This window comes from Giraffa tippelskirchi, chromosome 8 (genome assembly GCF_054371585.1).
Source record: "Giraffa tippelskirchi isolate mGirTip1 chromosome 8, T2T-mGirTip1v1.2.pri, whole genome shotgun sequence".
Lineage (NCBI taxonomy): Eukaryota > Metazoa > Chordata > Mammalia > Artiodactyla > Giraffidae > Giraffa > Giraffa tippelskirchi.
Genome location: NC_137282.1, coordinates 28425628 through 28442527, shown reverse-complemented (window position 1 = coordinate 28442527; position 16900 = coordinate 28425628). Strand labels below are relative to the sequence as shown.

Here is a 16900-nt window from a genome sequence, read left to right as displayed (position 1 = left end):
AGGAGGTGGAATCAGTAGGGTTCTGGTTACCAGTGTCAGGGGGAGGGCACTGGTGTGGGGTGAAAGAGGGGCAGGAGCTGATCATGACCTCAGGGTTTCCCTCTTCAGTGGGGTGGGGGCAGGTGGAAGCGCTTCTGTACGGGGAATGGAGGTGGGGGTGCGTTCACGACTCTTGCATTCAGGTCTCAGGAATGAGTAGCCCATGGCGCAGCACCCAGCCCGCTGACTTCATCCGTGTTGGATGGTTTTCATAATTCTTATGCAGGATTCACCGTGTTACAGTTGATCACTACAAACAGAGTCTGAAATTCTCCCTGAAAATAGTCTTTCCTTCCTGTTCTGTCTTTAATTGTTCTCTCTTTTCAATACTCAGGTATCAAATTGTAGTGGAGATAATCCAGGCAACAACAATCAGCAGCTTTCCCCAGCTGAAGAGGCACAAAGGTAAGAACCAGTTCGTTTTCTTTGCTTATATGTCCTGAAGGTCCTGGGTCTAGTCCCCGTCTTCTCTCTCCTGTCAGAGTTTTGACATGTGTGGAGTATACACTTAAGTATTTCAAATTTGTTAAAATATTGCTGTATCAGCAAAAGAGAAAGTAAAGATCGTTTCATCCTAACAAAAACCTTTGTAGTTCTGTGTTCCCTCATAAACTTTGTACTCATAGTTTTTAGAATTTTGAACTCAGTGGGTAGAATCATGCTGCTGTTCTATTTATATACTAAACATATTTTCATAGTTTTTTCTCATTAAAAGGCTCCCCCCAAATAGAGTTGTTGTGTTAGTTTTTGGAGAGCTCTGTTTTAGAGTGCGATCTAGGCAATGTGTCAGCGGGCTGAGCATGTGGGAAGCGCCTCATCTGGGTGGTAACCTCACCGCTGCCCCACCTGCCTGCACTGTTTCCTTAAAGCTGGCCAGTCGGGCTGTGCTCGAGGTGACTGTGTAGCGATTCTGCCAGGCTGTGTGTGAGGTTCTAAGCAATTTCATGTCCAGGGTTGTTTCTCCGTGTTCTCTTTGTGAGTAGTAAACTGAAGAAGTGTTAAAAAAAAAAAAAAAAAGAAGAATGGACAGATGGAAGATCCTGAGAATACTTAGGATTCAAACTAGAGATGAGAACATTTTTTTTTTATGAAGATAGAATGTATATGCTAAAATATAATTTTGTTGCTATATTTAAATATGTTTGTTTCAGGGAAGTCTTTTTCAGTTATAATTGTTCATTGATTAGGAATTGGTATGTAATTGTGAAAGTATTTTGAGGATTTCAAGGGAGAAAATGCTGTATAACAGGTGGGGAGAAATTACCCGACTGTGTGCCCTCTGAAACCTTAAGGAATTAACTAGCTGACTCTGCACTGACTTTTCTCAGGATGACACAGGCGGCCCGGAGGGCTTCTTTACTTTGTATATTCAGGAACATTCAAATAAGGCTTCCAAGGCTTCAATAAACTCCAGCAAATCCACACAAAACTCTGAGACTGTTTCAGGTTCATAGTAGAAGACCAAATTACTCTCTTTAACAATGTAGAAATTTTAATTTGATTTTTGGTGGCTTTTTTCTTTTGGAATTTTGATGTTTTTAAGAAATAAGTTATCAAGTGGTTTTTGAAGTCTTAACAAAGTCTTAACTAGTTTAATTGCTGGTACTGTTCTAGGGAAAGTAAGTAATCATAGAAATATAAAAAAATTTGAGGCCATCTAACCCAGATCTTTGTCCTATGAACAAGAAAAATAAGGAATATTTGGAGAAACAGGTTCTTAGAGCAAATTTATAAATACTGCACAATTTATAAATTTTTTGAAGCACTTGGTCTCAGAAGTTTTAAGTGCGCTCACAAAATTTTCTTGCCTCTGACCTTATTTTATCATTCATTCTGGCCAAACATATTGACCGAGGCCTGACTTTTACCCACTAATCCCATCAGCTGTTTGATGGGCACGGAATTTGGAAAGTTTGCTTCTTTCAGGAGGGTGGAGCCCTCATGGATGGGCTTGGTATCTTATGAGAGAGGCTGCAGAGAGATCCCCAACCTCCCCTGGCGTGTGAGGACACAGCAGAAAGCGGGCAGTGTGCAGCCGACACCGAGGGGCTTCACCAGGACCAACCTGGTGCCCTACTCTCCAGACTGTGAGAAACTCGTTTCTGTTTACAGCCAGCCAGTCTGAGGTGTCTGGTTATAGCTGCCCAAACTAAGACACTGGCCAAGTGCTGGCATTCTAGTAGTAATGGAACACATGCTACGTCTTCTCTGCTGTTGGAGGCGAATATCCCAGTATTTCAGCTCCCTCTTTTTTTTTATTTTTAATTGATTGGCAATTTTATTCTAAATTATATGGGCTTCTCTTAGGTGTGTAAGCCAGCCAAGTTATCACCATACAGCTCCTTAAGCAAGCCCTGGGATTTACTGTCCTGATGTCTAGTCTGATGTCACTCACCCTGCAAGGCAGTGGAGGAGGTGGAGTGTCTCCACGGGGCTGGTTGGTGGGAGGCTCCCCCACCCCAGACCTGGCCCCTGGGTCAGTGGTTTTGAAGGGTGGATCCTGTCAGCACACGCAACAACAAGGATGAATCAGAATCCTGCTTTGGAAATTCAGACATGTGATTAAGAGAGTGGACATTTAGGCTTTAATAACTAGAACAGCTGCTTGAGAAACCATAGCTTCTCGATGCCTGGACTCCTTTTTATCTGTAGTTTATTTTTCCCTGTTCCCATCACATCTGTAGTGAGCAAAACCTGTCAGCCCGTTAAGAGGGGTATGAGGTCAATTTAGTGGGAAACTTAAAAGAAAAATCCCAGAACATCTGATTGTATCCTGTGTGTTACCCTAAATTATTATTTTCTATTTCAGCTCCCTTTAAGGCTTTTTCTTTCCCTCACTGCTGTTCTGGGTTCTGAAATGTGAGCAAGAATAAAGTGATTCAAGAGTAACATTTATTTAGCTGGCTGCAACAAAGGACAGGATGTTGATCTGCGTCTAACAGAAACCGCTCTGTATAAATACTGCACACGTGGGGGTGACATGCCCATTGTGCGCCTTCTTCAGAGAATAAGTAGAGAGTTTTGGAATTGAGTATATCAAGCAGAACTGCAGAAGAACTTCAGAATATACTGAATATGTGTACACACAGAGTACTTGTTGATAAAAACCATTAATGATTTCCATTAGGAATAATTTTTTGAATCATATTTCTTATCTGATTTTGGATTTAAAAGTGTCCCTGCCTAACGGAAGGAGCTACTCTGTAGACGCTGGAGGACTTCTGAGAGTCCTTTCTAATGCTCTGATTTCCTAGCATTGCAGTAATTTGACACAATTTCTAATTTATGAATGACCTAAACTTACACCCCAGGCCATTGCTGTAGGGCCCTTGCAAGGGTTTCTCTCTGCGCAGCCCTCCCACCCTGAGCACGGCAGTGCCCGGACCCTGCAGTCCCTTCCCCAGCATCCAGCGCAGCCCCATCCCATCTCTCCCTTGTGGCCAAGGGCTCAGCCACTTCCATTATGCTCTCTCTGGTGGTGGTGGTTTAGGCGCTAAGTCACGTCCAATTCTTTTGCGACCCGGTGGACTGCAGCCCATCAGGCTCCTCTGTCCATGGGATTCCCCAGGCAAGAATACTGGAGTGGGTTGCCATGCCCTCCTCCAGGGGATCTTCCCAACCCAGAGATTGAACCCAGGTCTCCCACCTTGCAGGAGGATTCTTTACCGTCTGAGCCACCAGGGAAGCCCTGTGCTCTCTGTGAAAGTGAAAGTGGCTCAGTCGTGTCCAACTCTTTGTGACCGCGTGGACTACACAGTCCATGAACTTCTCCAGGCCAGATTACTGGAGTGGGTTGCCATGCCCTCCTCCAGGGGATCTTCCCAATCCAGGGGTCGAACCCAGGTCTGCATTGTGGCTGAGCCACTAGGGAATGCTCTCTGTAGTCTCATAATTTATATATCCAACTCTGCTCCCACCTTCCCCCCACAGAAAACTGACTCATCTCTGCTCAAGTCACATTCTAATCTGGGAGCACGCCTCTCCTGGTTATCTGGCATGTGGATTTAACTGATGGGGCCTTGCTACTTTAAAAATCTGTTGCAAGCGTGTTGGAGGGCCTTAAACCGAGGAAAATCCTGGAAGTTTCAGCACTTCATATATTTAAGGAAGGAAACACGAATAAAAGGTGTGCTCGCCCGGCCCTCACGGTCTCTCTCTTCTTCTCCACCCTAACAGGAGAGGCTCCACCGGGAGCTCCTGCTGGGGCCTCTGCTCATTCCTCAGGTATCCCTACTGAAGGGGAGCGGCACACTCGACTCTGAAACTTCAGGTGTTTGCTGTGATAAGAGAATCCCACTTGTTCTTTTTTTTTTTTAAAGCATACCGGCCCTAACTTGAAAAGTAACGTAAATATTGCATTAGTTCCTGGGCAACTTTTGAGGTGATCTTCAGATAACTTTGAGGAAGTCTGTGACGATCGGTAACTGCCGAGAACTGCCGTCACCTCTGTGTTCAGAAGGAAACAGCATTTCTCCTTCTGAAACTTCACTAGTCCCTAAATAAATACACACCTGTTTCTTGAACCCCCTTCTCAGGGCCTTTTACCGAAACATCTGTTTCAGTGTACACGAAAGATTTCGAAGACTTGTCAGCCTGTCAGTGTGGACAGAGGCCTGACCTCTGCCTGCGAGGAGCCCCGTTAATCCCTTCCCTCCACTGCCTGGGGGGCCTGAGGAGACCTGTGCATCGTGGGGGGCGGAACCACATGCTGGGGAGCCCCATGGGAGTGGGCAGGCGCAGCCTTGCCTCCCGCACCCCCTTAGGAGCTGTACGTCTATAGTAACACCTCCTGATGTGGTGGAGGGTACAGGTTTGCCTCCCAGGGCACAGGGGGCATTGAACAAGCTCTGCAGACATTTCTGGTTGTCGCCCAGGGGGAAGGGGTGCCTCTGGCATCTAGTGGTAAAGGCCAGGGATGCTGCGAGACATTCGCGACTCAAGGGACAGCCCCGCAGGGAAGGTTTCGCCGCCCGGAAGGTCACTGTTCCGAGGCCGAGCGTGTGTCCTCTGTGGGATTCCTCAGTCAGCCTGCCGAGGCCGCCGCAGTTAGGCTGCGCCGTGGAGTCTGACGTGAGAAAAGGAACACTCTGCTGTGGGTGCTTACCAGTGCTTGACAGTCGCGGGGGTGCCTTCATCCAGCTGCGCGGGTGCCGCTCCTGGGGCCCTCGGTTTGTGCTGTGAGTTGCTTCACTGACCTTTGCCCCATTGGAGGTAGCACCCAGCAGCTGTCCCTGGTGTTTCTGTCTTGCGGCAAGTCACTCTACTCCCCTAGGGAGGAACTGTATCGTGGGCGGAAGGCTTACGGCCCAAACGGCTCTGTGAAGTAGTTCGCCGGTCCCCCACAGTGACTGCAGGGGCTTCCTCCGAGGTCTAACCCAGATCTCTCTTCCAGCAAGTGACCCCCTTCCCTTTTGCTCTCACCTCAGCACAATCTGGACTCGCTGGGAGGGAAGCCAGTAAACGCTGCTAATGAATTGTTTCAGACAATTACGGCACTCACGTGTTCTTCTTGGCGCCCATGTAAAGACACACTGCCACCCAGTGTGTCACCTGCCACCGCTTGTGCTCTCGACCTTCTTCCTTAACCTAGATTAAACACTGTGTGATTCACCTGGCTTAACAGCACACGGCGTTACCTAGGGCTCAGCAGACGCCGCAGGAGGCTGGCGTGGACCGGGCAGTGTGTCGTCCACTCCCTGGCCTGCGCTTCTCTTGATGAGAGGATTTCTTGGCTGGACGGGTCTGCAGGTCACAAAGAAGCGTACTCATCTCTCTTGCTGGATTTACTAGGATTTTTGCACAACAGTCGCACGTACTGCAGCAGCGCCTGTTAGGCATTAAGCCCTGAATGTGGCATTGGTTTTCTAAGGCAAAATATAAACAGAATTGTCTAAGCAACAAACTGCTGTTGCATTTGTTAGCAACAAGCTTTGTGATCAGACCATGACTTTGGCCCTCAACAAACAGAACACATTCATGCGAGCAGGGAACACTCCAGCAGGACTCTGGGATGTTTCCACAGTTCTGCAGCTGGGTTTTCAGTTCAGTTCAGTTCAGTCGCTCAGTCGTGTCCAACTCTTTGCGACCCCATGACTTGCAGCACGCCAGGCCTCTCTGTCCATCACCAACTCCCGGAGTCTACCCAAACCCATGTCCATCGAGTCAGTGATGCCATCCAACCATCTCATCCTCTGTCGTCCCCTTCTCCTCCTGCCCCCAATCCTACCCAGCATTAGGGTCTTTTCCAATGAGTCAACTCTTTGCATGAGGTGGCCAAAGTACTGGAGTTTCAGCTTCAACATCAGTCCTTCCAGTGAACACCCAGGATTGATCTCCTTTAGGATGGATTGATTGGATCTCCTTGCAGTCCAAGGGACTCTCAAGAGTCTTCTCCAACACCACAGTTCAAAAGCATCAATTCTGCGGCGCTCAGCTTTCTTCACCGTCCAACTCTCACATCCATACATGACCATTGGAAAAACCATAGCCTTGACTAGACGGACTTTTGTTGGCAAAGTAATGTCTCTGCTCTTAAATATGCTATCTAGGTTGGCCATAACCTTCCTTCCAAGGAGTAAGCGTCTTTTAATTTCATGGCTGCAATCACCATCAGCAGTGATTTTGGAGCCCCAAAAAATAGTCGGACACTGTTTCCACTGTTTCCCCATCTATTTCCCATGAAGTGATGGGACCAAATGCCATGATCTTAGTTTTCTGAACGTTGAGCTTTAGCCAACTTTTTCACTCTCCTCTTTCACTTCCATCCAGAGGCTCTTTAGTTCTTCTTCACTTTCTGCCATAAGGGTGGTGTCATCTGCATATCTGAGGTTATTGATATTTCTCCCGGCAATCTTGATTCCAGCTTGTACTTCCTCCAGCCCAGCATTTTTCATGATGTACTCTGCATGTAAGTTAAATAAGCAGGGTGACAATATACAGCCTTGACGTACTCCTTTTCCTATTTGGAACCAGTCTGTTGTTCCATGTCCAGTTCTAACTGTTGCTTCCTGACCTGCATACAGGTTTCTCAAGAGACAGATCAGATGGTCTGGTATTCCCATCTCTTTCAGGATTTTCCACAGTTTATTGTGATCCACACAGTCAAAGGCTTTGGCATAGTCAATAAAGCAGAAATAGATGTTTTTCTGGAACTCTCTTGCTTTTTCGATGATCCAGCGGATATTGGCAATTTAATCTCTGGTTCCTCTGCCTTTAGGGGAGGGTTTATTCTCTTTCTCCCTTCCCTTTGGCATTTGCCTCCGTTTTTGTCCTTTTAGAAAGACTTAAGCCTTCTCAGGAGAAGAATGTGTTTGTTGTTAAGTGTGTATGAGTTTCTTCCTCTGTGTCTCTCTTGATTAGCCTGTTTTAACCCAAAGTTAAAATTGCGGTCCAGGTTTATTTTATAAAAGGCAACTTTTTGTCCTTGCATTTTAAAGTAGCTTAAAGATTATGCACAGAATTTAGAGTTTAAGAATATATGTGTAGCACGTTTAAAATAAATGCAACCAATGCAAACTAGTTTAAGGATATATACTTTAAATCTTTTTAAAATAAATGTAATCGGTGCAGAATAGTGGAATGCAACTGTCGGAGTTTAAGCTCCTTAGAATCTAAGTATAATGGAAATAATGTGAGTTTTGGAAGCAGAAAAAAGCAAATGAAAGGTTTTCTGACAAGGTCACAATTCCAAGCATATATTTCTTCAGGTACACCCACAAATAATTTCAGTTTGCAGTATGCTAATTTGGAGACAAACTAACAGTTACTTTATTTAAGATTTTTGATTGGAGGATAATTGCTTTACAATATTGTGTTGGTTTCTGCCATACATCAAATGTTTATCTTCCTACTAAGAGGGCTCCGAAATATTACTTTTCCTCTCGAGATCCTCAGTTCAATTCTTTGAGCAGGGCCTCCCTGTCGGCCAAGCACAGGACACACTGAGAATCCATCATTGCCGTCAGATGAAAATGCCTCCTTAGTTACATGTGTGAAAACACCCCGTGACACATGACAGATCCCCTTGAACAAGGCTGACTGTTGACCCGAGTCTGCATGTGACCGTTGGTGATACATGTCGGAAAAGGCTGCTCTGATAGATACTGTGCCTTGTGCTCCTTGCCTGAGCTTTTCCTGTTGAACGTGTGCAGCCTGTCCAGGCGTGGTTGTAAGCATCTGCACAGACGGACTCTGTGACCTGAGGGTGGTGACGACTACCCTGGGGAACTGGAGGTCTCCCTAGATGTGTGAGGGCTTCCCTGGTGGCTCCATGGTAAAGAATCGGCCTGCCTAGCTTGAGATGCAGGTTCGATTCCTGGGTCTAAAGATCCCCTGGAGAAGGAAATGGCTACCCACTCCAGTGTTCTTGCCTAAAAAGTTTCATGGACAGAGGAGCCTGGTGGGCTACAGACCATGACATCACAGAGAGTGTTAGCCAACACTTCTCTGAGTGGATAACCTCGTTCCCTGCTTTCAGACAACAGACCCCTAGAAAGGGAACTGTTGCAGCTCCCAACGCCAGGTCCAGGCTGGCAGGTGTCCGCATCCATCCCTGTGCTTTCCCGTCACCACAGGAAGGGGCTGCTGCTGCTAAGTCGCTTCAGTCGTGTCCGACTCTGTGCGACCCCATAGGTGGCAGCCCACTAGGCTCCCCTGTCCCTGGGATTCTCCAGGCAAGAACACGGGAGTGGGTTGCCATTTCCTTCTCCAAGGCATGAAAGTGAAAAGTGAAACTGGAGTCGCTCAGTCGTGTCCGACTCTTCGTGACCCCATGGACTGCAGCCCACCAGGCTCCTCCGTCCATGGGATTTTCCTGGCAAGAGTACTGGAGTGGGGTGCCGTTGCCTTCTCCGACAGGGAGGGGCGGCCTCCCCCAAAGCCAGCCTCCTTGCTTTTTACTACTGGGTACCAGCTTCCCACCTGTTGCCTGTTTCCTTCTTAACTGCTTCCTTCCACCAGTATTAAAACCAGCTCATTTCTCACCCATTTAAAAGAAAAAAGCCTCCCCTCAACCCCTGCCCCTCCCTGCCTGCAGGTTATGTGTGCAAAGCTAGTCCCTTCTCCACAAGGAGGTGCTCAATGCTTAGTCATTTTTAAAAATTAATTTCGTGTGAATTTTTTTGCTTTTGCTTTAAATTACATAATGTCAGCTTAAGGCAGCAAACCATTGTAAATATTTTTAAAATTTTTTAAAAAGTCTCCCTGAGACCTCAGAGCTCGTGGTGGCAGAGACCAAACTCTAATCTGATTCCAGACTTTACTGCCAGCTGTCCACAGGACTTGTCCACTCGTGGTCCTGGCCACGGCAGATTGGTGGCAGGGTGGGCTAGATGCCGTGCTAGAGTAAGGTGAATAGCAGGAGGTGAGGAGTCTCACCCTGGTTCTCTCCTTCACAGCCAGGGCTCGAGAGAGAGCACAGTACCTGATGCATAGCAAGGACTCAGCAGAACATCAGCTCTGTTACATCGAACCCTTGGTAACATTTGACACAGATCATGCATCCACTCAGAGAGTTCCCTGAGTCCCGACTGTGTTGCCGGGCACTGTTGTGGCTGCTGGTGGTACAGCTGTGTATAAACAAACAAAATGCTACTTTTATGAGGACATACTTAGAGGATAAGTAAGTCAAATAGGTGGTATGGCAATCGTGCTATAGAGAAAGTATAAAGCCGAGCAGGAGAAGACTGGTGTTTTAGGGTAGAGGTTGCAGGTAGAAAGAGGGTGACCAGAGATGTCTTTGCTGAGCCCTGTACTAGGGACCTGAAGGGGACAGGGAATGGAGCCAGGCAGATTCTTGGGGGATCTGCTGAGGTAATGGCTATTAAGGCCCCACAGGAAGCTACCCAGTATGTTCAGGAAGCTGGTCACCAGAGACCATGTAGTGTCCAGGAGAGGCAGATCCAAAGATAGCCCTGTAACATAGTGATTCACCGTTTTGATAGATTATATACCATATAGTTATTATAAAATATTGGCTCTATTTCCTGTTCTATGTGTTCTGTCCTTGTAACTTACTGTATACCTGGCAGTCTGTACCTGTTAATCCCCTTCACCTGTGTTGACCCTCCCACACTCCTCTTCGCTTTGGTAACCACTAGTTTATTACTTGTGAGTCTGTTTCTTTTTTGTTATATTCACTCATTTATTTTTTTAGATTCCATATATAAGTGAAAGCATACAGTATTTTTTTTTCTCTCTGACTTACTTCACTAAATACAGTGACCCCCAGGCCTATCCATGTCACAGACGGCAAATTTTCAGCCCCAAGTTTTCACAAATTTGGCCCAGAGTCACCAGGTTCCCTTGCCCTTTGGTACCTTGTCCTCTGACTGCCTCCCGCCCATCTGTCTCATTCAAGGTAAAGAAACCGCTGCCATGAAGGCTGACCTCCTGAGGGCCAGGAACATGAAAAGGTACATTAACCAGCTGACCGTGGCGAAGAAGCAGTGTGAGAAGAGGATCAGAGTCCTGGGAGGCCCTGCCTATGACCAGCAAGAGGACGCGGCCTTCGAGGAGGGGGAAGGGCCTCAAAGCCAGAAGGTAGAACTTCGCGGTTTCTTGTTTTGCCATTTCGTGTTTGTTATGAACACTGATGTAATCACATAGACAGTGCTTTCACTTCTTGGTATTTAACCTAAAACGTGTATTCCCTAACATAAACTCACATGTTTGCTTTTAGGAGTCAAGAGTCCACATTTCTTGGTGTCCTTGACGTCTGTGAGTGGTAATTGGTGTGATCGGGAGGTGCGAAATGCGTGTGTGTGTATGTGTACACGCCTGTGTGTGTTTTCCTGTCTCCCTTTTGTCCTCCCACCATCCCAGAGGAGCATGTTTATATTTTCAAGGGCCCAATCAGGTTGCTCACTACTAATTGGATAGAAACTACCAGCAGTGAAGCAGAAGGTCTCTTAGAGGTTATTTTACTTAGCTCTCGCCACAGTGCTATGAATATGTACTCCATGTCTCCATTTTACAAAAGATGAAGAAACAGTTGGTGTAAGTAGATTACCTAATAAGGCCATGTAGACAGGAAGAGACAGAACTATATAAAAACCCAGATCTAGTTGATTCACGAAACCGAGTGTAGCTGAGGACCCTGCACTTGATCGTGAAAAGACTCCCTGACTCTCCTTCTCCTGAAGTTCTTACAGAGCCTCAATCCACCTTTCCTGCTTGACTTCCGTACTATTCTTAGTTTGCTAAATCTTTTAGCCTGAATACAAATCAGGTAATTTCTTAAGAGGAGTAAGTATTTTATTATGGGATGGGGGAGCGGATAGTTTGGGATGGACATGTACACACTGCTGTATTTAAACTGGGTGACCAACAAGGTCCTACTGTAGAGCACAGGGACCTCTGCTCAGTGTTAGGTGGCAGCCTGGATGGGAGGAGTGGACACATGTATATCTATGGCTGAGTCCCTTTGCTGTCCACCTGAAAATATCACAACATTGTTAATCAGCTCTCCTCCAATATAAAATAAAAAGTTAAAAAAAAAAAAAGTTATGCTACAGAGTCAGAAAGCCTGACTCTTAATCTCAGGTTCACTGGGGATTCATTTGGGCAAGTCCGTTAGCCTCTCTGTACTCTGTTTATAAAGTAACAATAATTGACCATACGGGGCATGATAATCATGGAATTAAATAATGCACATAAAATGATAGGCACCGTAGTTGGTATATAATGAGCACTCAATAAACATCTGTTATAACTGGCATTAATTATTTGGGGGTATGTTTTAGTGATGTCATAAATGTAAGAGGAATCCAATTGTGAACTCTCCTTTCAGGATAAAGCATCATTCCCAGGATCCTAGTTCTCCACATTCTCTTTAGTCTGCTGTAGACAATTTCATGAGTATATTGTGGATATTCCACGGCCAGAGAATCTTGGGCCTGGGTCCCTCTTGGTAACATGTTGGGTGTTTTAAGAGCACATTTACTTACTATTCTAGGCCTTGTGGTCCCTTTTGAGTGCTATAGGGATGTATTTCCTAGAGAAAAATTAGCCTGTGGGTTAAAAGATAACACACACAAAACATAAAACTAAGTTAATAGCATACGCGCCATGAAACCAGATCCAGTGGGACTGGGATGTAGTGAAAAGAAGTAAATAAAAATCCCTGATGGGGAATAAAGAATGATCACAGGGCACCTTCCAGTCTGAAGCACTCCATGGCCTTCGGCACATAAAACATCCACCAGGACAGTTTTTTTGTCTTCTGCCCAGAGATTATTTGTGGCAGTACCCCTCCCAGAATTACTAGAGGTTTTAGGACAGAAAGAAATGTGTTAATCCAACAGAGGAAATTAACACAAGAGCATAGTGTTTGCTATATGGAAGCCCTTAGTAAATGGTAATTGGTATTATGTTGTGTATATATACTTATATTTTTAAATCATATATTGAGCAGTAGTGTCCACTTTGACCTACCCAGTGTTCTCTTTTCCACTTCTGCACAAAGTCTCAGAATAACTGAGAATAGCTCATCTCAGATTAATGCAGTGAGATTGAGTTCATCTCACGTTAATATATTTGACTCAAAAGTGTGCCATCTATTCATCCTGGTCACCCAGACCCGCACCATTAGTGTGCGTGTTACTCAGGGAAAGGCTTATGTAGGCTTCAAGAGAAAATTAAAAACAAAAAACTTGGAGTAGAGAACTTAAGGTTAATTCACCAGTTAAGATATGAGATATATCAGATGTTGAATTAGACTTGAGATAGGTCTACTGTCATTTATTTGTTTATGTGTGCACTTTTAGAACTAAACGTAAGAGTGTTCCTAAGACACGATAAGAGAATAAAAGTGGCTAATATTTTAGATGTTTTGGGATTAATTTTGCACATAGAAGAATTTGTATCTTAACTTGGAATTCATTTCAGTCTGTGAGATTAGACTGGGAAGACTTCCTTAGCCCTGTTGGACATCTCTCCCGCTCAGCTCCTCCCTGTGTTGAAAGTAGGTTGTTCTCCGAGTAATCTGTCATTCCTATGAGAGTCGATATGGGAGCCTTCAGACTTCTTTGGAGCCTGTACAGTTAGAATTTGTACTTTAAAGTGCTTCGCTGGTAGGTTTACCTGAAGTGAGGATACATTCTATGATTTCCCAAAGCTAGTACACTACATCCTAAGTATTAATGATCTGTAGCAAGGGATGGTCGTTCCTTTAATTAGTTACCAAAAGCTGCTAGAAAAATGCCTGCCCCTTTCTGCCCACAAAACAGATTGAAGACTTACTGTCCATGGCAGAGGAGGTCAACATGCATTGATCATATGCACTTGATTTTAGAAAAATCTTACTGATAACATTTCTGAAATTTTTCCATCTGCTACAATATTTGTTTTAAGAATCTTAAATATAAGTTTTCCTTTTATTGCATTATACTTAGACATCATTTTTATTACTAAATAGATAACTAAGGATATAGGAGTTAAATTCCTTCTAAATTAATTTGAGGCATTTCTCCTTGTTAAGTCATGAATTACTATAAAGGTCATCCACTTTTTCTTTAGTGATCCATGCTCAAGATTGATTGCACTCTGTCTTCAGGTAGTGGTTTTTCTTATGATGTAAGCACTCAAAATAGTAAATGAAGGAGTAATTTTGAAACTCCCATATGTTGGACTTTTTTTTTTTTAATTTCAAAAAGTAGAATTTTTTTGTGATTCAGTAATACATATACACATATATTATTTTTGAAATTATTTTCCATTATAAATTATTACAAGATATTGACTGTAGGTCCCAGTGCTATACAGTAAACCTTTGTTGCTTGTTGCATATCTGTTTTTTAAAAAGAGAAATCTCAAGCCTTTATCAAGCATAGTAGAGAAGTTTTTGTTACATATAAATAATGTGTACAATATATATGTTTTAGAAAACTTATGAATTTTTGCCTAACTAAAGAATTTATGACATTTTGATTCCACTTGTTTGACCTAGTGTGACTAGAATGCTAGACATACAATGGACTTTTATGGGTCAATTAAAATGATACGATACATACAAGAGATTTTTTAAAATTAATATGATATTATAAACAAAAAGGCAAGGTATGAAATCATGGATTTCCTTACCTATATGAAAATAGGATGGAAAACAAAAATGCCAATTTATTAGAGTCCAGCTACCTGGTCTTTTAAACATCTCTCTTGACTTTTTCTACTATGAGCATGGTTGCTTTCAGCAGTCCATCACATAAGGCAGAGATTTTTATGTTTCCTAGAAATGCTCCTGATACAGAGTAGAAGCCAAATAAATCCTTTGCTGAATGAGCTAACGGTTAATGGAAAATTGGTATTTTTTTGAATATGTGCACTTTGAATATTCAGTAAGCTTTTTCAGTTTGAAGTTTAGGAAGGTGAAACAGGCACTCTGTGACCTTAGAAAACGAGGCATTTTTTTTCCTGAATGTGAAAATGAATCCTTTGGAAGTCAAAGTGAACTGATATTTAAAATTAGATTTTTAAAAACTCTTAATTAAATTCTCTTCATAGATTCTTCAGTTTGAAGATATCTTGGCCAATACCGTCTACCGAGAGCAGTTTCGAGCGTACATGGAAAGGATGGACAAGAGAGCTCTAATTAGTTTCTGGGAGTCTGTGGAGTATTTAAAGAATGCTAACAAGGTAGGGTATGTAGGTCCGAAAGAATGTTAATCACTGGCTGATGAGAACTGGTGTTTTAGGCAGTGTATCTATGTTTTCAATAAAGCTGTAAGATACGCATACATTAAAAGAATATTTTAAACCAGATAGATTATTGGCATTATGTTCTAGCCCATGATGATAAATAAAATTAGATTTTATTCTTATAGAAAGTGCTTTTAAATGTATAGTCAAGGAGAAGAGATTTACAAGTGTACCCAGTTACTGAATTTAATTTCAGGTAGTTATTTTGTGATTCATTATAAAAAGGCGTATCCTAACCACTTTGCTATTATAAGTTTGGTCTTATGATCTGTACCTCATTCTCATAACCGTGTTATTTTTAATATTGTAATGTGCACACTAAACTGTCCTTTTATTTAAACTGATTGTGTTAAGGAAAACAAAAAATAATTTTTGATTACGGATGCCTATTACAGTGGAAAGCCCAATAATGAGCATTGTCTTTTGTGCTTGGCAAATTCTCAATATATATTTAAGAATTAAGTTGAAGAATGTGAAATACATATCTGTGAATATATGTCAACAAACATATATAACAATATATACAGCATATATAATACATACATTTTGAGAGGCTTATTAAAATAACCACAAAGAGCACTATGTACATTAAATTACTCATTTACTCTTAATATGAATATTGCTAGAGCTTAATAGCAACTTAGAATGTATCATAAATCACAGACTGTGTTGGTTAAGGAACTAAATCCAGTCTCATAGTATTTTGAAATGTTAGGAATTTCTTTCAGTGTTAATTTATAAGCCACCAATGACCTCATTTTACTCAAAATTGTACTAGCCAGCTTAATTACATATTTTATCTACCAGACTTGACTACAAACTTGGCTTTGGCTGCTATCAGAGGAATACTGTAAAGAGCAATCTAAAAAAATTTCCTAAACTATTAAAAACAAGTTGAAAAATGTCATTACAGTAAGAGGGTATAGCTTCCTCAAATAACTATATTTTGATCTAGCAACACTGATTAGGATGTAAAAGTTCCATGATGCTGGTTATGTTCATAGTATTCATTAACTCATTTGTCTTCATTTTTTTGCTACTATTAAAGACTTTGCGTCATTCCTAGAGTTGTCTCTAGCAGAAATGTAAAGGTTCTGTTAATCAGATGTAAGAGATGTGTGCACATTCAAAGTAGGATGGCTGTGTCCTAAGTATAGTGTTTAAGACCAAGCTTGATTACAGTGTAGTAAGTCATCATTCTGAAGAATATGTCTCTTACTTCCACAATTATTATATTGACTTTCTTCTGGAGTAGGAAGTTGGCACTTCTACTTATATTAGATGGAAAAGTCAAATTGAATTTAGCTGATGAGTTATATTCCTGTGAAACTGAGATTTATGAGAAGGGAATCCACTGCAAGAAGAAAACTGTTCTCATTCTTTGTTTTTTCGTTCCAGCATTAAAAAGAATTTATATTTGTTACCTGTTCAATGTAAAGTGTTCCTTTTAAGGACTCTACTGGTTTTTTTCCAGGGTCTGATGCTCACCCCTTGGCCCTGAGTGTGCCCACAAAGCTGCACATTCAGCCCGCATTCCAGGTGTATTCCTTTCACCTTTAAAATGCAGAGAATTCGGAAGAAAATGGTTTTTCTCAGAGACGGTATTTCATATTTTCTCTTTCCTTATCTTCCCATCTTTTCAGAATGAAATCCCACAACTAGTTGGTGAAATTTACCAGAATTTCTTCGTGGAGAGCAAAGAAATATCAGTGGAAAAATCACTTTACAAAGAAATCCAGCAGTGTCTTGTGGGCAATAAAGGGATCGAAGTGTTCTGCAAAATCCAGGGAGACGTTTTTGAGAGCCTGAAGGACAGGTATTACCCTTCATTCATTGTCAGCGACCTGTATGAGAAACCGATGATGACAGAGGAAGGAAAACGCGTCTCACAGTTGGTCTCCGACAAGGGTGGAGTGGTGAGTCTCCTTTACCTGTCCGCGGCCTTTCGAGCGGTTCCGCGTCGAATGTGACTAGGTGGGCGCAGCCTGTGGGAGCCAGATAGGGTGTGCGCCTTCATCTTATGACATGTAGGCCTTCGAAGTACCTCACTGCTTCTAGTCGGTGCTTCTTTCTTTGTCCTTCTGACCCGCTGGGTACCGCTACCCAGCACTGAGTCAGAGACCTCCTTGCCCTGCCTGAGACACACGTGAGTTTGATGCCTGAAAAG

General features: G+C 43.1%; 1 protein-coding gene across 10 annotated transcripts in view; it reads left to right on the top strand.

Moving 5' to 3' along the window:
- SNX25 (sorting nexin 25) overlaps positions 1 to 16900 on the top strand; it is a 113096-nt gene that overhangs the window by 72073 nt on the left and 24123 nt on the right. For all 10 annotated transcript variants that reach the window (XM_081521742.1, XM_081521734.1, XM_081521738.1 and 7 more), the window contains exons 6-9: positions 374 to 444; positions 10397 to 10578; positions 14539 to 14670; positions 16377 to 16649. In XM_081521742.1, coding sequence (XP_081377868.1) covers positions 374 to 444; positions 10397 to 10578; positions 14539 to 14670; positions 16377 to 16649 — 658 coding nt within the window. The remainder of the gene's footprint in view (positions 1 to 373; positions 445 to 10396; positions 10579 to 14538; positions 14671 to 16376; positions 16650 to 16900) is intronic.